The sequence below is a fragment of the Hippoglossus stenolepis genome, chromosome 6 (assembly GCF_022539355.2).
Source record: "Hippoglossus stenolepis isolate QCI-W04-F060 chromosome 6, HSTE1.2, whole genome shotgun sequence".
Lineage (NCBI taxonomy): Eukaryota > Metazoa > Chordata > Actinopteri > Pleuronectiformes > Pleuronectidae > Hippoglossus > Hippoglossus stenolepis.
In genome coordinates this window covers 14345061-14369990 of record NC_061488.1, presented here as the reverse complement: position 1 = coordinate 14369990, position 24930 = coordinate 14345061, and the positions used below count along the sequence as shown (strand labels likewise).

General features: G+C 42.1%; 1 protein-coding gene and 2 non-coding genes across 3 annotated transcripts; all 3 read left to right on the top strand.

Moving 5' to 3' along the window:
- The first annotated feature begins 1173 nt into the window (after positions 1-1173).
- On the top strand, positions 1174-21769 carry kcnc4 (potassium voltage-gated channel, Shaw-related subfamily, member 4). Its single transcript, XM_035159434.2, has 4 exons — positions 1174-2513; positions 13617-14553; positions 15296-15472; positions 19824-21769. The coding sequence occupies exons 1-4, from the start codon at positions 1896-1898 to the stop codon at positions 19889-19891; spliced, it is 1800 nt and encodes a 599-aa protein (XP_035015325.1). The 5' UTR covers positions 1174-1895; the 3' UTR covers positions 19892-21769.
- trnae-uuc lies at positions 8236-8307 on the top strand. The gene has a single exon. It is a non-coding gene; the product is annotated as a tRNA-Glu (tRNA).
- On the top strand, positions 9390-9461 carry trnae-uuc. Its single transcript has one exon. It is a non-coding gene; the product is annotated as a tRNA-Glu (tRNA).
- Positions 21770-24930: the final 3161 nt, after the last annotated feature.

Below are 24930 nucleotides of genomic sequence, written 5' to 3'. Positions count from 1 at the left end.
GTTAATCCACTGCAACAACAATTGTGTATTTCCCCCACAGGTTCCTTCGAAACATCCCTGAACTACAAGCTGACCGACGTATATGTGTAAAATGTATGAACAGATACACACAGATCTACAATAAAAAGTACCTACAGTGAAAACTCACGCAGTTTATTTGTGACATAAAACGATGCAAATCCTCTTGATTTTTAAATTTGTTCTCTGTTCAAGAAGCTTGTTGTTCACAAAAGAATCCTCTAGGTGGCAATATCAAACCGTGTCAGCAACATCACGAGTTCTCTGACACATAGGAGACAGAGCTACCTGTTGGATCCATGGACTGTATATAAAGATCACACTAGTTGCATCATAATATAATGTTGATGAACTTCGGCCAGTCCCGGAAATGATCTGAGAGCAGAAATTGTATGATTTGTTTGTGTACTTGTTTGTATTGTGAGACATCAGTAAATATAATTGTTTGTGTGCATTTGTTGGGTTGTGTAATGGTAACACTCCATCAGTCAGCGTGCTCAAGCGCAGTGTGCCCCTTACACTTTCACATGCAGCAGCAGACACGTCATAAACACCTGTACAACCTATTGACTTTCAGTGCTGTTTATACTTTTTGTTACTGGGTTTGGATATCATCCATTCAATTTGTATTTTGTTTATATGTCAGCCTGTTGCCATGAGGATCCACACCTGAGAATGCACATATTTACAGTCTGGAGTGGGAAAAAATTATAAAGCTTACAAAAACAACAGACACACCCACTCACACACACAACCTAACCCTCACCCTAAACTAATCATACAATGTGTCTTCACCATAAAAAATAATGATTACATCACATTTCATTATTGGGACTTGTTTTTTGTCCCTATAAGGTCTCTCTATAAATGTGAGGACACTCATTGGCATAATGCATTCCCCAGCCCCTAACCCTAACCTTACATACACACAATTAAGATCTCTAACCCTTACCCTACTTCTATTAAATCTGTTGGATTTGTGAGGACCAGCCAAAATGTCCTCACAAAGTCAAAATGTCCTCACAATGATGGCACCTAAATTGGCCCTCAAAACTATAGACATGTGCGCGAACACACACACACACACCTCATCAGCCCATCCTCTCGGTCTAATTAGAGGGAGTGGTTCAATAATGCGCCAACCGCCGCCAGCAGCCAACGAGTTAAACCGTCGATGCCGTCGTTGAAACGCACCATCCAACCGGGCTGTGTCGCTGAGGGAGGACAGGCTACATGTGGAGGAGCAACAGATCCCCAGCTGCAAAACAACAGCACATCTGGCACGCGAGCTGAGCCGCGCACATTGAGCAGGACGAGCCGCTGGGATATCTCAACGCATTGCATGGTTTTAAACGCGCGTCTGCGTCCTCCTCAGGCGTCTTCTGTGGAAAGGAGAAAAGTTGTCAGGGACAGTTGTGCGTTTTTGTGCGCTTGGAATTTTAGAGAAGTGTCACGTTACTCCAGGATCAGCGCTTCATGCTACATAGGCCCGCGCTATACCTGCGTAATGAGTGCGTAATTCAGCCAATATTCCTCCTTTTTGTCGGCGGCATCCTCGCGTTCACGGAGAATTGAGTGCAACATCTGGAGGCATCTGTGTGAATCTCACTGTGCTTCATTCGACGATACATATCTCTGTGTTTTTTTGCGGCACAAGACTGAGTTTGGTAACAGGTGGTTTTTCATTGAGCGTCTCACTTGGAGCGTCTGGACCATCAGGTGGATGCATGAGGCTCACAGGCCACCACAAGCACCGGGCTCTGGAATGAGGACCCACTTTGCGTGGATTTTTTGATTTTCTATTTTGTTTTTGTACGAGTGGAACAACAGTTAGTAACGGAGGAGAAGGCGAACGGCCAGAGGGTCTCCGCGTCTCAATGATCAGCTCCGTGTGTGTTTCGTCTTACCGGGGGCGCAAGTCGGGCAACAAACCGCCGTCGAAAACATGTCTGAAGGAGGAGATGGCCAGGGGGGAAGACTCGGACAAAATTATCATCAACGTGGGCGGCACTCGACACGAGACCTACAAGAGCACCCTGAGGACGCTGCCGGGGACCCGCCTGGCGTGGCTGGCGGACCCGGAACCGCAGCCCGGCTCCGACGCCCCGGCCGCGGCGCCCCCGAGCTCCACCGAGCTCTTCTTCGACAGACACCCGGGCATCTTCGCCTACGTGCTCAACTACTACCGGACTGGCAAGCTGCACTGCCCGGCGGACGTCTGCGGGCCCCTGTTCGAGGAGGAACTAGCGTTCTGGGGGATCGACGAGACGGACGTGGAGCCGTGCTGCTGGATGACCTACCGGCAGCACCGGGACGCGGAGGAAGCCCTGGAGATATTCGAGCCGCCGGACCCGGAGGACACCGACGACGACAGGGAGGTTCCGAGGCGGTTCGGCATCGAGGACTGTCCCGACAGGTCGAGGGGCTGCTGCGAAGTTTGGCAGCCGAAGATCTGGGCCCTGTTTGACGACCCCTACTCGTCCAGAGCAGCCAGGGTGAGTCCAGCAGCTGGTTTGCTCCTCTGTGCGCTTTAGTGGCCGCATGTCGGTGTCAAAACATTACAATCCTGCAAGTGGTTTTCAATGTAGGGAAAAGGCGCACATGTGTTTATCAACAGGTGTCCGTGCCTCCGTGGCTCAGCCAATCAGCGTGCAGCAGCCACAGAGACATGGGTGAATCTGAACTATCAACATTTACCTCAAACAATCCGGATTTAACACGAGATAATCTAGTCTGATCTGCATCTGATCCAAAGAGTGGAGAGCAGGACACAGTAAATCAACAATAAAACAGTTAAACATATCGAATAATCCAAACAACCTGTTGCTTTTTAAGTGAAATCCAGGTTTCAGTTGAATCCAGCTGATTATTTTATTCAGTAGCAAAATCTCTTGGAGTTTGAAACAAGTCTGTGAAGTTTGTGGTGAGTTGAGTTGATGCCTGATGTGAATGAACTCCTCTCCATCTTGGTCACAGTTCATATCTTCATAGAGCCCATATTGTAAACGGTCTGTATTTTTCCAATCTTTTTCTTTTCTCGTCTTGATGATAACTCAAAGTTCTTCACAGTACAGTTTGGCCATTCACACACATTCATACAGAGCATGGGTTAGGTGGATGGGGGCGCCAGCGTGTCAAACAGAGACAACAACCATCCACACTCACATTCACATTCACACAGATGATCAATTTAGAGTCTCCAATTAACATAACCCCAATCTGCATGTCTTTGGACTGTGGAGAAAGCTGGAGTTCCCAGGGACAACCTGCGTAAATACACTCATGATTGAGCTGTTTGGTCACTTTGGAGGCTGTAGTTTGTGGTGCTGTTGATCTGTAGGTTATAATAAGAGGTGTTGCAATGTACCCTCTTTACTGTAAACCTGGTGGACAAAAGGTCAGTAGAAACTATGTGGCAACTTCTCGCATCCGGTAGCATTTTTTTTCATCATGTGATTTTAAAAATAGTTTTATTTTTCTGGTTTTTCCATCAATTAATTGAAGGGCCTTCTAACACATTTTTTTTGTTTAAAATATGACAAAATGTGACATTTTCTTCTCCACAGGTAACGCAGACTTTTTCTTACAATGCCCTCACTCCAGGCAACTGTCAGAGAGCAGCTTTTCAGTTCTCAGTTAAATATATGGAAAATACTGAAATTGAGCAAATGCTGTTTCATGACAGAAATACAGAGCTGGTAAAGTGTTCCCACGCGTCCTGCCCAAGCTTTGTTCTCCAAAGCCCTTAAAACACAAGTGTTTAAATCACACTGTATGTTAATGAGAAGGAAAGGGTCCACACGCAAATAGAGGCAAGAGAAAAAGTAGAATTATTGACCTGTGATTGTATTCCTTCCAACTAGTGAAGTTACAGTCTACATACATGTTTTTCCAGACTCATTTTAGGTCATGACCTTTGACCTTTGACCACTGAATCTACTCCAAAAATATGTTTTGTTCACCGAAATAAACTAAAGTGAACCCAACTGAACTAATCAGCTCATCTTTGAGTTCAAATGACAACTGGTCAAAACTTGAAGAAAGCAAGAGATTTCATGTTCCAGAGGCCAAAAACATGATTTGTGAGGTCACAGTGACCTTGACCTTTGACCTCCAAAAACCTTCAGTCCATGAGACTCTTTGTACCAGATGGGTGTCCGGGATGAAGCCTGTCACGTTGACAAGTACATGAGGTCACCATGACCTAGCAAATTTAAAGAAATTCCCTTAAGGGTGATCCTGAGTTACTGTTTTCACAAAACCAAAAATGGAATTTGTAAGGTCTCTTGTAAGGCGAATTTGACCTATAACCTTTAATAAAATATAAAATATATCTAGTTCATCTTGAACGTTTGTAAGAAATTTGAAGTAATTCTTTCTCTGTGTTCTTGAGGTATCGTGTTCGCAAGAATGGGATGGACAACCGGCCACTGGCTGTCACATGGAATCATAATAAATCAATCAATTCATGACAAAGCTAAATTGTATGTCACCCACGTAAGAGTTTTGAGTGAAACTCACCTGCTTCCCCTTATTTCTCAAGATTTTATACAAAGATCTACATCATATCACAGCTTAGGTGTTTTGTTAAGTATTAAACATGATACTCTTGTGTTTGTTTTATGGATAAAATAAATATTGTTGTGTTGTAAAATAGAATCAATTTACTCTTATTGCTTCTATGGGAGACATCATCTTGCTGCAAGCATTTGAACGTACATGTGCTGTGCATAGTGGCTCGGAGACAAAGGCAGAGTGCTTAGTGAAGTAAACGTGAAAGCGAGCGCTGAGCGTCTCTATGGCGGCGCTGTCAGGACCAGGGGCTTTCATCAGGCTCCAACTAAAACACATTGAGTTCAGAGAGAGAGAGAGGCGGATTGTCTCTGGAGTTTCTGTTTGCCTGCTGGTGAAGTTGAAAGCTCTATTCAGAAACGCTCGCTGTGTTTTGCATGTATAATGTTCTTGCTGCATGCCAGTAACGCTACAACTAGTGTTTATTTAGCTCCCTGTCCAGGTGGCATTTGCAGCCTGTCACAGTGGAACAGCTGACATCTCTGAGTCACAGCTGCCACGGCGACGCTGCCATCTGAAGATGACCCGCACCGTTCCTGCCAGTTAATCACGTCTGTCTCCAACTGTACTGAACATTCCTAAATGGTTTGTTTCAGAGCTGCAAGGTTCTTCAAAACAACCCCAGCAAAGCAGATCTATCTGAGAGTCTGTGGTGTAAGAATAAGTGAGGGCGGGGTCCATATTGACTCAGTCCTAATGCTCTCTGTCCATTTCCTCTCCCACCGATTCATGTACGTATACGAATGTTCCGTGTGCGTTCTGAGAGCATTTGGCGGGAGTCACGTTACCTTGATGGCCTCTGTGTTTCAAAAGAGCCTCTGAGCTCATCTTAGGTAATGTGATGAAAGCTAGAGGGAAGTTAATCCTCCATCATTTAGGCCACATCCTCTTCACGACGAGGTCGAGGCTGGAGGTGTGCGGCTCGGTGAAAGTCAGCACATGAAACCTGGGTCGGATCCCAAATCACAGACAGGAGAGAATCATCTTACAACACACGCTGCTGTCAGAGGAGTGACGGCTCTGTACCCCATCACGCTGGAGACAGTACGGTGATCATATTAACACCATGAATGATGACATTTTATTAATAATTCCAGCTGCACGGCTGCAGTGTCAGTTGATCCAGACTGAAATACATTAGCAAGTTGTCCTCAGAGGATGGATCTCAGTTTTCTCACATGTGACAATCAGACCTGGATGTAACGTTGCCCTCGGAGCAGACATCTCTGTTCAGTCTTCCCTTATGCAATATTTCATTAATTGCACATCCCTGATGCCTGTAATTAATCACCGCTGTGGTAATGGGCTGCAGCTTGTTATCAGTGATGAACAATTAAAGCTGCCGTTCCCACAGAACAGAGAAGCGGATCTTCTCCCACGTAGAGGAAAAAAATCAATTTGTCTTTGTTATGAGACCCAGGCATTGACTGGTACGTATTATCTGGAGTATTAACCAATCTCTTGACCAGTTTAGCTCTTTGTTTTCATATACATACTTTATTAATTGATCTTTACAGTCTTAATGCGTGGCTTTTGAATAGACCACAGACAATTATGTCTTGTTTAATATTTATTGGAGCCCAATCGATCACTCGCATATATATGTTTTTTACGTTAAGTTGTAAATATTTGGGTGTATTTGCGTTTTCTTATTTATCGATAGTTATTTATGATAAAGTTCAGGGTTAAACTTTATAAATATCAAGCCTCAATGACATTTCACAATTTAGAAATCATTGACAACTTTTAAGAAATAGATATATTGGCTGATATTTGACAAATCACCCCCCCAAATATCTGTATCAAGAAGGCTCTATTATTTATAGAGATTTTATTCTTATCTTATGAGTCATGGTTTTAGTGATATTAATATATTTGTTAAATATTAATATTGGGAGGAAGATCTTACCATAATAACTCAACATCTCACCTTTTGTCAGCAGATAATGATAGAAATATGTTCACTTTTAAATTATTGATCTAGTCGCCACATCTTCATCCAAACCTCACTTTCGTTTGTAAAACTGAGACGATCAACAATTAACATTCACTTGGATATGAAAATACTGATCATTGTCTCGCAGTGAGTTTATTGGAATATTGCTTCTTAGGACAGATATTCTCACACCTCACATTTAGTCTCAGTGCGAGCTGATAAATAATAAAGCTGAAGCCCTTATTCCTGTGGGCTCATCTCTCACAGCCCTGACACCTCTCCCTGCTTCTCTGCGAATGGAACACAGGATTTGATTTTTCACACATCATCAGAGCAGCGTGGCCGTGCTAAGGAGACTTTTATAACTGACTTCTCTGTGAAAGACGAATCCTGAGTGATTCCCGCCGGCTGTTTACTCTCCTCTGTTCTAAGACGTTCACTGATAATAGAAACACTGTGTTGCTGCATCACAGAGTCTGAAAGGAGCCGCAGACTTTGTTTTGCAGGCAAAAAGAATCAATAAATACACATTAGTTAAAATATCATCTTTCTTCCACAAAAACCGAAGAGCATTCTCAGCTACAACTTAACTGACATTTATCGATGTGTGTTAAAAGCTCTTTAGAGTTCAGATATTTCATTTAATTTGAATAGAACTACTGAAGTCACAGTGTATTTATGGAGATTGGTGAAGCAGATTAAATGGGTTTTTGTCAAGCTCACACCTTGGTAGGATTGCAGTATATTTTTATTCAGACAGAGCAGAAGAAAAGAGGCTCAGTGTTTCTCTCTTTGAATGTATCACATTTTTACCTGTCACTTTAATGCACTCAGTATTTTTACTGGTCACTGTTTTTGAAGGATTGATGAACTTTTTCTTTATCCTCAAAGTTCTGCTTCAACTCTGTGGCCTGTACTTTCGTTTGGAGACCAAATTGTCAAATGAATTTCAAAGTACTTCACCACCATCAGACACAGACGCACATACAGTGTGATGCTGCTTTAAATCTCAGGTTGACATTCAGTGTTTTAACTCTGCCAAGGAGGTAAAAAACCTGTTTTTTTTCTCAGCAGGATTATGTAAAAACTACAGAGCAGATTCCCAGGAAACTTGGTGGAAGGATGGGACGTGGGCAAAGACAGAATCTGGTCAAAGGAGTGGATCCAGGATTCTTTTCCACTTTCTTTGACATTGCGAGACAGGGCGTTTCTGAAATTGTCACTCATTCTCAGGGAATAATTATTGGATCTTAATAAAACAAATCAGGCACATTTATGGAATTGATATCTATGAGTGTGTGTAATTTGATGCAGCCTGATTGAATCTAAGAGGACTGTTGGCGCTCGGCGGAGGTATCGTGCCTCTCTAACTCTAACTGTTTACAGATGGCTGTTTTTCATTTTGTCTCTAGACCAGGGTTCTTTGACACACATGCACCTACATGCTTTCTTAAGGGTTTACCTGCAGACATCATAAAATCCATGTGGCATTGGACATGTTTGTGTTTCTGCTATTTGCAAACATACAGTATTTGCTCTTAGATGCTGGTGTGGTCGTCGCCCTTCAGTGGCATTGACAATACACTGTAGCTACAATGCTAGTTTGTTTAGTCTTCCTCTCATCCTCTTGCTCAGCCTGCTAACCAAACACATACATTTTTATTAAGACCTGTTTTTAAAAGGTTGACCTAAAGGTGAGGTATTTCATGTCCCATATGGTCTAGTGGTTAGGATTCCTGGTTTTCACCCAGGTGGCCCGGGTTCACCTCCCGGTATGGGAAGTACTATGGCAACTTAAGTCTATCTGAAAAAGGTACTCATTATACACATTATGTTTTAGTTCTCTGTCCACAATCACTCAACATTGTCTATCCTGGTCATACAGGGATAGTTAAAAAAAATTCATCCATCATCTTCTCACCACGATGATGATGGAGGGGTGGCTGAAGAGAGTCTTCACCTCCTCTGTTATGTTGTAAGTGGTCGTTTTTGGATTTACCAGTATCCTGGTGCTGCTGTAATTCATTAATCAATTTCCCTCAATAACAGAGACAAAAGTCTGTATTTTGCAGATGTTTCTGGTTCCCAGGAGAAGAGCAGCTAAGAGGCCGAGTAGTGGACACTATTTCTCCTCCATCCTCAGGCGCACCTAAGCCCAGACACAAATCAGAGTGACACAGAATCTAAAAATCTGCTGTGGTTGGCTTTACAGCTGCTGTGACGGCTTCTTGTTTTGGACCCTGCGTAGAGCGTCTGTGTTAGTAACAGGGTGTGATGCTGAGTTGCTGAAGGTGATAGCTGCGATGGGACTCCCCAGCTGCTGCACTCCGACGCACAGCCTGCTGCCCGTCGACTGTCGTGTTATACTCCCCCCTGCCCTTATTTTCCCATCTGGGACCAGGCAATTGTCCCCTTGGGGACCTCTGTGTCTCTCCACTCCCTCCAGACAACCTTGAATTGGCGTCTTTGTGGCACCACTGAAATGACACATCATCTCCACTGCTGTAGGTACAGCACTCAGAGAGTTTTTTAATAATCTGTATCATGGTTTGTATAAATGCACCTACATGCTTTCTTAAGGGTTTACCTGCAGACATCATAAAATCCATGTGGAATTGGACATGTTTGTGTTTCTGCTATTTGCAAAGATACAGTATTTGCTCTTAGATGCTGGTGTGGTCGTCGCCCTTCAGTGGCATTAACAATACACTGTAGCTACAATGCTAGTTTGTTTAGTCTTTCTCTCATCCTCTTGCTCAGCCTGCTAACCAAACACATGCATTTTTATTAAGACCTGCTTTTAAAAGTAATTTGAGCAATAATCACATGTGACGAGGTTGACCTAAAGTTGAGGTGTGTCAAGTCCCATATGGTCTAGTGGTTAGGATTCCTGGTTTTCACCCAGGTGGCCTGGGTTCAACTCCCGGTATGGGAAGTAGTATGGCAACCTAAGTCTTTCTTAAAAAAAGGTACTCATTATACATTAAAAGTGGATAGAATTCCCACTGCTGTAGGTACAGCACTCCGAGAGTTTTTTAATAATCTGTATCATTGTTTGTATAAATCACAAAGTATTGAAGTTGTAAGTGTTATTGGATCTTTTTATTTAATTAAAAAACATCTGGCCAAGTGTTAAGAGGCTTAAAGCAGCTAGTCCGTATTTTTACAGATCAAATGACTGCACAGTATGGTGAAGTCAAGTCGGAGGCTTGAGTCTTCCTGCAGCGGCAGCAGGTGGTTTGGTTCCGACCTGGCTCTTTGGTGCAGGTCTTCTTCATTCTCTCTCCTCATATCACACTTCAACTATCCTGTAATTAAATTGTAAATAGAAAAAACACATGTTAGTTTTAAAGCTTGAATCTAAAACTGCAGGTTTAAGTAAAATTCCATATTTACAGAATATATCTTTATGTCTCTATTTATACATCTACAAAAATGTCTATATTGAATGTTTTATATGTAAAATCTTTAAAAAATCGGCCATGCGACTTGAAACTGGCTTGATTAGAATAATCTTTATCAGAAATAGTTTTAAATATGACAAGGCTCAGAACTATGGCCAATCAATCTAATATAGTGAAGTAAAAACTAAAATATCTGTCTCTGACTTTTGCAACTGTGCAAATTCCACAAAAGTGCAGTAAATGTACTGTAAGAAGTGAAGCTAAAACTTAATTGAGAATCTACCATTACAGCCGCACAGACACAGATTGGTGGACAAATAATGAAGGAGTTGTTTAAATAATATTATATAGTCTTTCTATCAAACCCTCAGCCAGAAGACCAGGAATTGCAAAATATAACGTTCTGCATTAACAGTCAGTTGGCCTCCTAATGATTCTTGCTTGTGTAATATCAGCAGGCTCAGCCGAGCAACACGGAAAACACTCTGTGGTGCAAAGAGACATTATGGTAATCACTCCGACAGCGTTTAAAATGACCGCTGTAAACATGATATTGTGGCCTCTCTTAACTTCAGGCCTTAAACAAACTGCACAGACACATTTAAATGCTGCAAGATTTACTAAGCAAGACAACGACTTGCCGACATGAATGCGCAAACAAAAAAAGACTCAGCACGTGAAGTGGCAGCAACATACAGAAGCACGCATGCAGGTGTGAGGTCCGGCTGTTTCATGTTATTATTAGACTTTTCCCCATGAGCCTTTTATGAGCAGAGCACATAGTCTTCGTGCGTTCGAGGACCTCCAGCACCCTCCCTGCAGAGGTGGCCACGGCTGCAGATCCCCGGCTCTGTTTAGGTCTGGGATAAACCGTTTGGCATTTGAGTAAACTGAACGCTGTCAGAGCCCGTTTGGCTCATCAGAGGCATCCGAGCAGCAGCAGGACTCACAGGTTGCATCTGGTGGCAGCTGGTTTGTCGGTTGTGTCGTAGCAGAGCTCAGCACAGGAGACTTCTCTGTGTCTTTTTTGTCCATGTTTATTTATGCAAAATGATTAAAGTCACCTGGAATTAATACATCATGAAAAGACCAATACAGATGAATGATGAATCAAAGATGAAATAGAATTACGGCCCTGCAGTTGTATGGCTCCATCAACCAGTGCTATTTCAGGCTACATACTTTCCACTCATAAAAGGTGACCGTGACCTTTGACCTTTGACCACTGAAATCTGATCAGTTTATCTTTGACTCCAAGTGGATGTTTGTGCTGAAGTTGCAGAAATTCCCTCATGGTTTTCCTCAGATGTTGCGTTCAAGAGGCCAAAAATGTGTTTAGTGATGTCACAGTGACCTTGACCTTTGACCTTTGGTCAATCTAATCAGGTCTAATCAGCTTCATCTTCCAGTTCCACCCCAAAAATAGATCTTGATTTTGTTGATGCTTATGAATCATACTAAGGTATCATAATAACAATTTTACATGTCACAATCATCACTTGCTAATCCACCCAGGTTCGTCCGTTCTGCATTTCTGCTGCTTGTCTTGTTGTGATTCACCTCGTGATTCCTTCTGTAGTACGCTCACACACATGTGCACGGTTAGCCCTGCTGATGCTCAGGGAATCTGTGTCCACGCAACAGGGGGATCTCTGATCTCCTCCTGGGGCCGAGTCGAGGCTTCACGGCCTTCCCTTTTGTTTTGCAGCGCTGGCTTCGTCTTCTCAAGGGATCGGTGTTGTGAGCTTCCCAGAGCTCTGCAGGGACACAGGGGAAAGCAGTACATGATCCGTGTGCAAAATATATACACCAACATACAGTGCGGGTTTGTTTACATGGGTGCAGTATCTCAGTTTTTGCTGTTTTAAACTGCTACCGGCCAGTTATTTTACTTTCCATTCAATAAACTCCACAAACTATCCAGTACTTATTTAGATTGCTTGTTCCGATGTGTCCTCATCAGACTTTAGGTCCAAACACCAAAAAAACTGACTGATATGTGAGAGGCCCTGCAGGCGGAAAAAAGCCTAAGTGCATGCAGGGCAGACGTACATGTTTATCCAGCTGCAAGATTAGAAAGGTTTGGGGAGGCATTACAATTTGTCCCGGCTTTAGTAAACAATAAAGACAGATCAGGTATGAGTGAGCACACAATGTTAACACAAACACTGCGGCCATTGTGCTGGATCAGGTGTGTGCCGTGCAGCCACATTATTCACTTTACCTACCGGGAATTTTAAAAGTGGTTGGATTTACTTCTCTATGTGGTTTGTATTTGTATTTTCAAGATATTTGTATTATATTAGATGTTTTAATCCCACTCTGTGACATGTCTGATAAACCTGAATGTGTGAATATACTGTGAGTCCTGTCCATTGTCTCTGCGTCCCAGTGCCTGCAGGCTCTGCTCCTCTTCTCACGCATCCTTTGTGCTCAGATTGCAAATGAAGAATCTTTATATGATGTATGCTGAAATACCAAATTTATTTATATCTCATATTTCATAAACCAGAACAATCATAAAAATAATAACAATAAAATAAAAATAAGATATATGTATACTGTTGCCTTGTTTTAATTTGGAATATATTTAAATTGTATCTATGTTGTTGAATGTGTGTCATTTATACTTTATAGACACTGTGATGGCAATGTCAAATTTCCCTCTAGGACATTAAATTATATCTTATCTTATCTAATCTTACAAAGGACCGTTTATATACTGTATATAAATAAAATCCAAAGAGAATACAACATCACCTGCATTAAACACAGTAGTATTTAAAAAGTAGTATGCAATATAATGACATACATACATTTGACAGGTGTAACGTTAGCCCCAAGAACTGACAAGAGTGAGTCAGTTCACACAGTGAGCGCCCCCTGCTGTCTGTGACCAGCAGGGCTCATGTTAATTGAATCAGGTTTTCTCTCAGCATCATCCAGTCTCTTTGTACAAGGGAGTAATTGGTTTTGAATTGGTCTATGCTTTTTACGAGGAGATTGTCCTGGCTCTCTCCTGTGGACACTGTGTTTTTTTTAGTCCCTAATCTTCAAACTGCAGTGGTAGTGGACAATCACAACAGGGAGCTGTTTCCTAAAGGAAATAGGTGTTTACGAGGAGGCAGGAGCAAAATGACAATATTAGGCTGCATTAGTACAAAATTATATAAAATTTTGGGGATTTTAACAATTCACTGGTTTCACTGTGGAGTATTTTTGCTCCTTTGTTTATTAGTTTATCAAAGCCACATATCAGCAGGTAAATCTACTCATATTGTCCTGGAATGACCCTTTATTGTAAAAATGTGAACTTTTGTTTGGGTTTAGGATATTTCAGACACACAGTCTCCTATAGAAAATGCCCTGTTGTATATATATAGACTTAATGGATTTTTTGTACTTTCACTTACTGTAGATCAGCTGGATCTCATTGCCTCGGCTGGAAAATAATCCCTCTAAACATGTTTCTTTAGGGACTTGATTTACACATGATTATAATTAAATATGGTGCAGGGATTGAAAATGGTTTGCAGGAGGCACACGTACTGCAGACAAAGATTTGAATGGGAGCTCTTGCACCACACAAGCGAGTTTGATAAACAACATTGATTGCATATTAATTGAGCGAAACATTACATTGTGCTGATTATCGATGACTAACTTTGTTATCTCGTCTCGTTCAGGGAGTTGCATTTGCCTCTCTCTTCTTCATCCTGGTGTCCATCACCACTTTCTGCCTGGAGACACACGAGGCCTTCAATGAACTTCAAAACCGCACGGAGCAGGTTATCGTGGGCAACGTCACACACAACGTGGAGAGGAGGGAGATGGTGACCAAGCCCATCCTCACCGTGGTGGAGGGCGTCTGTGTGGTCTGGTTCACGTTTGAATTCCTGGTGCGTATCGTCTGCTGCCCAGGCAAGGTGGTCTTCATCAGGAACTCACTCAACATCATTGACTTTGTGGCCATTCTGCCCTTCTACCTGGAGATGGGCCTGAGTGGTCTGTCATCCAAAGCTGCCAGTGACGTGCTGGGCTTCCTCCGAGTGGTGCGGTTTGTTCGGATCCTCCGGATCTTCAAACTGACGCGACACTTTGTCGGCCTGCGTGTGCTGGGACACACGCTGAGGGCCAGTGTCAATGAATTCCTCCTCCTCATCATCTTCTTGGCACTGGGTGTTCTCATCTTCGCCACCATGATTTACTACGCTGAGCGCATCGGGGCCAAGCCCGACGACCCCACGGGCTCCAACCACACACACTTCAAGAACATCCCCATCAGCTTCTGGTGGGCAGTGGTTACCATGACGACACTGGGCTACGGAGACATGTACCCACAGACGTGGTTGGGCATGATGGTGGGGGCCCTGTGCGCACTGGCTGGGGTCCTGACCATTGCCATGCCGGTCCCCGTCATCGTCAATAACTTTGGGATGTACTACTCGCTGGCTATGGCCAAACAGAAACTGCCGAAGAAGAAGAAGAAGCATAACCCGAACCCAGACGCTCCGACTGACTCAGCCTCGTTTGGGAAGTCGGAAACAAACTCACACAGAGACAGCACGCAGAGTGACACGTGTCCGCTGGCTGCTGAGGAGAGTGTCAGCAGGAATCGTTCAGGTCAGACTGTGATGATAAAAGACCAGTTCTCTCAAACAATAGGAAAACATTTTCTCACTCGCCTTTTGTGGTGTGGAACCAAGCAGTTATTTTTAGTCTAATTTAAATTTCACTCTCAGGTTGGATGCTGCTGATTCAATAAAAAAATAATAAAAAAAAGATTTGTCATCTTGTTGAAAAATTACCCTTTAATTTAAATATTGATTTATCCACATATCTGGTAGAAAGAGATGTTTAATTTTTAAGTTATTCACCTCCATTGTAATGATAAATCGTGTGAACTCTCAAAACCTAAATACAAGCACCACTAGATGCAAGTGAGAAAATGCTTTCTTTTGTAATTTGGTTGAACTCCACCTTTAAGATGATGTTACAGTTTTTAGTTTTTACTCATAAGCTTTTAATTTAGATGAATTTTACACCATTCATTAAATTGGATAGTTCATCTTTCCAGAAACCACATGATAGACATCAGAGTGTCTGATAGTAACGTAAACGTCCACTGTGTCTCACAGCTCCTGAGGCTTCTCAGAGTTTTCCTGACAGACGAACCGCACTTAGTCACAAAGAGAGTAACACACCGGGATCAAATTACTCCTCATGAGATCTCAGTCAAATTGGATTTTATCACAGAAAAATACAGATTTCATGCAATATACCTCTGCCTTTGTCTGAGCCCTGGGGGGAGGCTCGGTAAAAGCTTTGGCATTTACGGCGCTGTGTGTTTTTGTCATCCTGTCAGGTTCCAAACAGAACGGTGATGCGAAAGTGGCCCTTTCAGAGGAGGAAGGCTGTAGCCTGACCCAGCCGCTGTCCCCCAGTGAAAAGTGGTCCCTGCGGTGCACCCGAGGGCGAGACAAGAATAAGAAAGAGGCCACCTGCTTCCTCCTGACATCAGGAGACCCATCTGTCCATACTGGTAGGTTACATACATGTCAGTTTGCACATGACCAGCTACATTTACAGTGTTGCATGTTGTACTGCAATCCTGCTGCACTGTAGGTTTTAATTGACTCCCCTGAGAAAATTCAAAGGCGTTTCGGCAGGTCAGTGGTGTTTTCTCAACTGTTGCGTTCAGGGACTGAAATAATGTTGTATTATTCAAAACCAGGATTTAGCCACATGGAACTAGTTCCCAACTTAGCTCATATTTATTGTTATTTGCTTTATTCGTACCATTTCTGAATGCTCAATATAAAACTATAGCCAGGAGGCCTTAGCTTTGCATAAGACTGGAAAAAGCTACACAGGCTCTGTCCAAGGGCAACAAAATACGACCTATCAGCAATTATCTCAACTTCATGGAGTCCCTACTGTTTAAAGTCTACATGCCTGCCAAATAAATGGTCAGAACCATATAAAGAGCACTTGTCATTTCCAAACTTTTTGTACCAATAAAAAAACCGAACAAGATATAAAATGGTATTATGTGTTATTAATTGTGTCATCTAACTCTCAGCAAGAAAGCAAAGACGTGCAATAATCCTCAAAATAAAAGGTTTCACAAGAATAGAGACCTACAGCCAGGCTTGGAGCCCACACTGTAAATATACACCAGAAAAACACAGCTGATGGATGGATGGATGAAAACATTAAGATTTGGCCTCAGGGTGTTGACAGACAAAGGACCATGTTATTAGATTGGTGTTATTAGAAGGTGGAAGCTAAATGTTCCTGTGTTTTACTGTAAGACATGTTTAAGGGTACGATACATAATGTAAGATAGGATATAGATGAAGAGATATGATACGATACAATACAATACAGTACAGTATGGAACGATCTAAATATTCTTGGCTTCACTTAAACCAAAATTTGAAACCTGTGTGGATGTTGGTATAATAACCACAATGTTTTTTATTTATATGACATATGCTAAATTTTGACCTGATGATGACACTAGATAACCCATGAAGAAAAATAGAGCTATTTTGGTGATCACCTGACAGACAGTGTCATCCCTGTAGCTCTGGGGCGAGGTGTAAATGTCTATAGACTCACCACAACAAGCTTTGTTTGCTGCTGAGAAGGTGAAAGAAAAACTCCAGGGTATGTAGCCTCTTCCTACCTTAACTTCAATCATCTCTTGCAACCTCCCACTGACTTAAGGCAGTCATTATTCAGCTGACAGATCCAAAGGAAATCAATGGGAGAGCTTTGCAGTACTAATTGCATCATCCATCTGTCTGTGTGTCTCAAGGAGCTGTACTAGCTTAGGGTAAGCAGCAGCATAAGGTACCAATCAACCTGTTGTGTCTAAATATGGAAGAAAAAGTCCCATACACTCAGGTTCAGTCAAGGAAATACCACAAAATAGTTTTGCTGTGATTGTTCACAGACTGCATTAATGATGCCTTAGCAACACATTTTAACGATACACTACTAATATTCACCCTGCGCACATGTCTGTACTTACATGCAAAATTTCTTATTAACACAAGAGTTGATATTTACCAAACTTAGGGTTTCTCCAGAGACCTATTGGAGCTGATTAATCGAAAGTCAAAGGTCAAGGTAAAAAAAAAAAAAGGTCCACAATCACATTATCAAAGACATATAACAGGGAGACAATCTAAAGCTTATAACGAATAGATCCTGACTCCCCACCTCATGATATCATATGACATCATGAAGAAGTCACACAGAAGCCGGAAAATGATGAATGAACCTAAAAATGTGTTCACTATATGTGAGGAATTATGTCACAATGAAGTCAGAAAATGACCTAATATACTGTAACATCCTGATGGCTTCACTAAGCGCTGGCATCTTTTGATTGCAGTCTGTCTGTCTGCATGTGTTAGCCATGTCTGGAGAAGCGTTCATTTCATCAACATCAGTGGTGTTGCAGATCACAACAACGGCACGTTGAAGATGGGCAATGGTACTGATTCTCCTGTTCGGGCTTCTGTGTACTGAGCTGAGCTTCACCGATCACTGATTAAACAGGTGAACAGCTCTTTGTGCAGCAGCAGCAGCGGTGCAGTTAAGGGTTCTGTGGACTGAGTCCTGTCGTCGGTCGTTACTTGCTGCGGCTGAATTACTGCAGGTCAACCACAGAGAAAGCAAACAGTCCTTTCCAAACAGGCAGGTTTTCAATGGGCACTGCATTAGTCATTATAATATAAAAAACATTAGCATTGCCTGATTGGGGTAGATACAGCGCGGGTATCACCCCTCCGATGCTTTGTATTGGTGACTATTTTAAACAGTCATCTGACAGAGGTAACACAATAAAGGAGATGACGTTCTTGCAATTCTCTCAATTGGCATCCGCTGCAGCCTGCTATCTCTCTCCTGGATCTCACATCTGAGCTTCCCAAAGTACCCAAAAGCCACTTGTGAGAAGAGGCTCTATATTTGGCAGCCATGGATTCATTCCTGACATCCTGAGCACACATCCCACCCAGTCAACATCCTGACTCTTGTCTGCAAACAGCCCGGCGACAGTAAAGGTGTTTTCCTGCGAAACTGCACTTTACGGAGGTGCATTTTTTCTACCGACGCTCATTAGCACATCACTGTTGAGGAAAAAACAGCACATAAATGGGGCACTTACTGTATAGCTTGGCTCCTTTGAGATGTATACAATCTCGCCCCCCCCCCCGACAGCCATTACAAGGAAATTGTGTCCGAATGTTTTTCCTGAAAGCCTTGTCAGTCCCTGCATGTGTTGAGTGTTGTAGACTGGTGTAGGTTAATGGCATGTTGTCATATGCAAAAAAAACCCACAACCTTGCTATCTGTCAGATAGAAGGGAAGTGTGTGGAGATCTAATTCTGCTCAGGGGAGGAAATCAATATAAATGTTACAGCCCCACAGTCACAGTGGGAAAGACAAACACAAAGCGTCCACAGCCTGTGTTCACGCTGAGTACCCTACATTTAAGCTAAATGATCTGGTCAGCTCATGAGATCATCCGAGCTCTCTTCTGATCACAAAGACAAAAACCATGGAAAGCTGAGCAAAGCCAGAACACCTCAAAATGAATCTTAGACAAGAGGGAGGAGAGGGGGTAATTCAATCTGGAGCTCTGTGTCTGCTGAGTATGTGGACAATGACATCCCAGTCTATTACAGGAGAAGATCACACATACACAACACATTTTGTGCTCATTACATTCAAGAAGAGTTCAAGTAGAATCTCAATATTCCTGAAGAATCTGTTATGGCAGAATTCAAAGTTTCAAGGCCTTTGTGTGTTTGCAGCCGTTTTGAGTTAGATGGAGATAGACGAAGGCACCGCGGCTCTGCTGTTCAGAGCTATGCCCACAGGGGATGGTGTTTGCCTAATTGCTGGGTTAGGGGATAGAAGGTATGGATAATATTTCAACAGAGCAGTATGGCAGGAAACAAAAAGAGGGCCAGCAGGTCTGAAGATGCTCCGATGGTTATCGGCGTCAGGAAATGGTTGCCCACCCTGCAGTTTGGAGCAAAACGTTGGTGGATTCGAGGTCATTAAGTCAGTCACACGGATTGCGTGACCTGGCTGAAAGCACGTGGTCCCTGCGATGTGACAACCACCAGCGTGTTTCCTTATGATGAGCGCTGCTAAGAGGAGGCAGCAGGTGGCCATTCAGACAAGCAGAGAAAAGGCTGCTGAGCGTGGATGAACCCTCTCCTCTGGATGATTGCTACTAATAGGTTTCCATTAACAACATGGGTGGTGAAAGTGATGTCTTCTACTGGGTTTAGATCTGTAGAAGTCCTCTGTTGCTGCTTTCCCATGCGTCGAACTCTGGACATTTTCCTGACATTATATGGAAGGGCTTGAAGGCAAATGTCCATGTCAGTTCCACAGGACATTTTCTGGGACTTCTCCTTCCTGTGTCTGGTAAAATATCCAGAAAGTGTCAGAGTGAGCCCATATGAGAATGTAGCAAGACAATGTCTGGAAAATTCACAACAAGCAAGTGGGGTGTTTTAATGATGTTTTTAATATGCAACAGATGCAAAAAAAACGAAAAAATAAAAGGAAAACAAATATCTCTTTTGGTGATATGAGCCGCCAGACATTTTCCATTTGTTGTGAATGTGTCCTCTGCTGCAGTTTTCATGTGTGAAAGGCAAATTCTCTCCTGACATTTTCTAGAGTTCACGTCTGAAAACGGCTTCTCTGTGGTGGAGAGCTGAGACATCCAACAGAAAATTATCATACGCAATTCAAACAAATACTTTAGTAGAAGTCGCACACCGAAGATCTTTTTTTCTATAGTCTTTCCTGCTCGTACCATAAGTCAGTGTGTTGCTGTCTTTTGTCTCTCCTAACAGACATCTGTAAAGACATGCTCGCTGCCACTGGAAACTACGCTCAGCCCGAGGTCACCACTCTGACCTGATGCTGATTGGCCACCAGGAGGAAGAAGAGTGTGAACCCGCAGTGGAGTCCAAGCTGTTCAGAGATTCACCCTGATTTATTTTCTGTCCTAAATGAACTGCAGACCTGATTCTTTTAGTCATGACAAAGTCTTGTTGTTTTGTTTGGTTTCGGTCATACATCCTGGACCTTGTGGTGCTGCTAAGCAGATTTGCCATAGGTGCACTCATTTACATGTTACAGAGCATTTTGCATGTATGCATGATCAATTATTGTAAAATGTACTGTACCATTAATTCACTGTTAATACACTTAACTGTCACTGGTTGTCGTACAGACCCCGAGAGTGTATTTTCTTGTCATGACCGGTGAAGTTTCTGCCAGAGCTGGAAGAGTTTTGGTTATTTCACACAAGGGATTTAGTTTTCATCTGTATTCTTCTCCCTGGTTTGATGAGAAATGTGACATATTTCTATCCAGCAAACAGGGTTTAGCAACATTTGAATCTGCATCAGGATTTGTCACTGTTAATCAAATCTCATCAAACCACAGCGTCCTGACGAATCTTATTAGCAGAGTTTTAGGTCTGTAGACTTTAAATATATATTTTTCACACTTCAGCTTATTTACTCATGAATGTTTCATGTTATAGAGGACAGGTTGAGATATTTCAGGGGCTGTAATCATGAGGCTGTCTGTTTTAATTGCTTGGCAACCTTCTTCGCTCATGAGATTTGGCGTTTGTTTGCGTGTTTGTCCGTTCATGTTTGTAGTCCTATGTACAGAAACAGTCACTTTGAGCTCTTTTTGGAACTCAAAACACTGCCTTCTCGCTTTGGATTCGTGTCTTATATCCATAAATGTCATCAACTGTCAAGTAAGAACACTAAGACACTTGTAATTATGAGTCTGTACAGCAAAACTGTAACTGTGAACTAGGATTAGATGAAAACTTGAAATAATTTGTTTGATCCTCGACCGAACAGACCCAGAGTTCTATGTTGATCATCCGGTCTCTGCCTTCTGTCGTGCCACTGCTTCTTAACACTGACCACAGGGCCAACGCGTAGATATCCTTACAAGGGGACACAGCCGTGGTTATGAATGCTGCTCAGGCAACACATTGTTTGTAAATCCTTGTACAATAACAGAAAAAAAGGAGCAGTATTGCCTGTCTATTACATTAGCCGCATACAGTTGATGCATCATTACGGTTGAGTCAGGACCAAAGACTCCAGTAGATCACATGGTAGATTTTCAGTACCATTGTTAGTAAAACATACACGCAGTGCAATGCCATCAGTTCCACTTGTGCCTCATGTTGAGTAATGGAGCTTAGATATGTGCAGTGACTTCATTAGATTTGGTAGAAACCCTCTGTAGTAGCAGAAGGAATGTTTCTTTCACTCTTGACTTATATAATATGTTCCTTGTGGTCGACCATAGTGGCCTTATGTTTAATGAACAAAGAGAAACTTCATTTCATCTTCATTAGACTCTGTTTCTCTGCTGACCCACAGCTCTGTAATTATGTATAAGCACAGTTTCACGTATGTAGCACAGGACAATATTCTGGATCATTCCTTTGACTCTGTTCTCCTCCTCTCCTCTCTAACCCTAACCATTTCTGTAGCAGATTATCATTTTGATAATTCACGTTTTTAGCCTCATTTTCTCTTTTCCTCTGTTGTATATATACTCGAATGTGATGGAGAAGCACAGAGCACGTCAATTTCATTTCTCCCCATTATGGATTATATAGGTGACTGTTATGGTGTCAGATGTATGCGTGTGAGGGAGTGTGTGCGAGTGTGTGTGTGTGTTGTATAATGTAGGCATGTGTTTCTTTGCAGAAATACAAATAAAATCCATTTCCCCTCCTGGTGAATATGAAATCTCATTGTTTACGTGCACTCTTGTTTTTATTTCCATTCACAGCTTGCTCTGTGGAATCTGAATTTTGGTCATTAACTGCACCGTGTGCGTCAGTACAGTGAAGCTGTTATACTGTACGACTATTTATCCCAGTGACACACAAGTGCATTCTGGTTGATCTTGTGCTCGGTTAAAGTGGTGTAATGTAACAGTCATGGCCGTGCCTCCTGCTCTCCTGTGCCTCTGTGAGGATGTAGTGAAGGTGGAGATGGCTCACAGAGCTCATCTCCATGGAGATTTGGGATGACAGGCACCGCTATTTATTGCTTGGATGCCTAACCCTCCAACCCCCCGCCGCCCTCTGTCTTTCACATGCAAAGAAACACCACTCATTCACATACAAACACAAACACACACACACACAAACACACACACACACACACACACACACACACACACACACACAGATGCCCATGTTTTTACAGCTATCTTAGTGAGGACACTCATTGGCATAATGCATTCCCTAGCCCCTTACCCTAACCCTAACCATCCAAACTAAATGTCTAACCCTAACCCTTAACCTAACCTAAACCTAATTTTAACCCTAACCCTAAAACCAAGTCTTAATCCCCAAACAGTCCATTAAAGGGGGGGGGGGGTCACAAAGTGAGGACCTCACTTTCCCAAAATGTCCTCATTCGGTTGTAGGCTCAAACTGGTCCTCACAAAGCTGTACAAGAGCACACACACACACACACAAATCTTGTACTAGCTCTTAGTGAGGACACTCATAGGTATAATGTATTTTCTACCCTGTTACCCTAACCTTTACCATCACAGCTAATTCCCTAACCATAACCTAAACCCAGGGGTGGAATGTAACAAAGTACAACTACTTAATTAACGTACTTAAGTATGTTTTTAATGTATCTATACTTTACTTAAGTCAATGTATTTTCCTTGGCTTTACTTCTACTCCTCTACATATATCAGCAAATATATGCACTTTCTACTCCACCACACTTTTATAAAGCATTGCGTTACATCTTCACATTGTTTCTCATATTTTTCTTATAAGTAATCAATAACAAATGGGCAATTGGTCCACTGATCCAATCAGAGCAGGCAGGTAACAGACCACGCCTCCTTCAATGAGAGCATCACTGCTGAAATGGATTCAGAAGAGGCCACCGCCGAGACTCAACCATAATGATATAGTAGACAGTTGCATTAACAAATAGGCCTCTCTGTGCAAGTACTTTTACTTTAATACTTATAGTGCATTTAAAAGCAAGCACTTTCCTTCTTTTACTCAATAGAAAAGTTTTTCTTCTGGTACTTTGACTTTTACATAAGTACATTTTAATTTATTTATTTGTAAGTAAAATGTTCCTGTACTTCCTAAACTACTGCCTAAACCTAGTTCAAACCCCAAAAGAGAAATGCACAAATCTTTGTACATCTATCATAGTGAGGACACTCTTGACATAATGCATTTACTAGCCCCTAACCTAAACCATTGAACCAAAGTGCCTAACACTAAAACCAAGTCTTTACCCTGAAACAGCCCATAAAGTGGGTCAGAAAGTGAGGAACGGCCAACATGTCCTCACTCTGAAGGTTATAGGCTCAAAATGGTCCTCACAAAGACGTCTGTACAGGCACACACACACGCACACACGCACATCCTCACAGACACACACTCACTCCACCTCAGCCCAGTGGGATCCTCATTGCTGTTGTTGCCCACAAGGAACATTTTGATGTTCAGGGGATGCGTTGTGGTTAATGAAAGGGGTGGGGGGGCTAGTACGATGTTACGGGTCAGACCACACCATCAGGGATGAATGAAAATGAGACACTATGTGGTCATATAAAAGCAGACACGTGTTTTACCGAAGCTACAAGCTCTATAGGTATCTCATGCTGACGTTCAGATTTGCTTCTCCCGGCTTTGAAACACACCATACAAGAAATTGTACTTTCTTGATTCTTGTTGTTCTGGGTTTGTACCCTCGTGGTTGAATGCACTTATTGTAAGTCGCTTTGGATAAAAGCGTCAGCTAAATGAAATGTAATGTAATCCTTCTGCTTTCACCACAACAAGATAGAAATGAAAGGATTTAAGGTGTCAACAGAATTGAAAAGTTATATTTGAACAAGCACTAATCTCTTATTCCTCATGAAAAATAATCATTAACAAGAATCTTCACAGAAAATAATTCATTGCAGGTATTTCTTCAGCACAAAGTATTTTCTTATGAAATGCTGTTTATTAACAGTGTTGCTCTTTTGTGTTCTGTCCCTCTTGGTACCGCTTTACATGAACACACGTCCTGAATAGTGTCATTGTCATTGTATTGTTATATTGTTGTTTCGCTGCTTGGTGCTGTGCATGCTGATTTTGTTGCTTTTGTCGTCATTCTGGTGTCTCATTTCCGTTGAAGTAGTTTCCAAAGAACCGCGGCTGATTGAGAGCAGGCAAAGTATCACTGGCACATTTACGATTAAAAGACAATTGTCTGTAGTGTGGGCACCACAAACACAATTCTAGTCACATCCATAATATTTGGGTGGAAGTAGAAATTGAATCGGTTTTTAAAACTTCCAAATAAACCAAAAGACATATTAAGAAAAAATATATAAATATATAAATACCTGTGTGACTGGTTAGCTGTAGATATAAGTGAGGAAGTGCACACAGTGGCCACTTTATTAGGAACGAATTAAGATTAAGATTGACTGATTCTGTCAGAGACAAAGTATTAATTTAAATATATGTTTATTATTGAGATTATTTGCAGTCGGGTTGTACTGGACTACATCATATAGAAAAGTGTCTCTAATATTTTGTCCACTTTATTTCACAAGCACAAGGAGTGTAAGATAGCAGAAATATGTTCAGGACCATTAACTGCGATCTCAACAATAACAATATGGAAAGTCAAGAAAGTGAACATTATAATCTTCTTAAATTTCAATTTAATTTTGTCCCTAATAAAGTGATTTCTGTCCATAGCTTGTCATTTCTATCTTTTAATTTAAGATGTCGAGGATCTCACTGACTCCGAAGGGAAATGCCACCTTAACAGTCGTCTTTAAGTCATTGTGCTCAAAGGTGATAATTGCCCGGCTGGATCCTGTGATTTGGTTAAATGTCATATTTTGATGACTCTATCAACACAA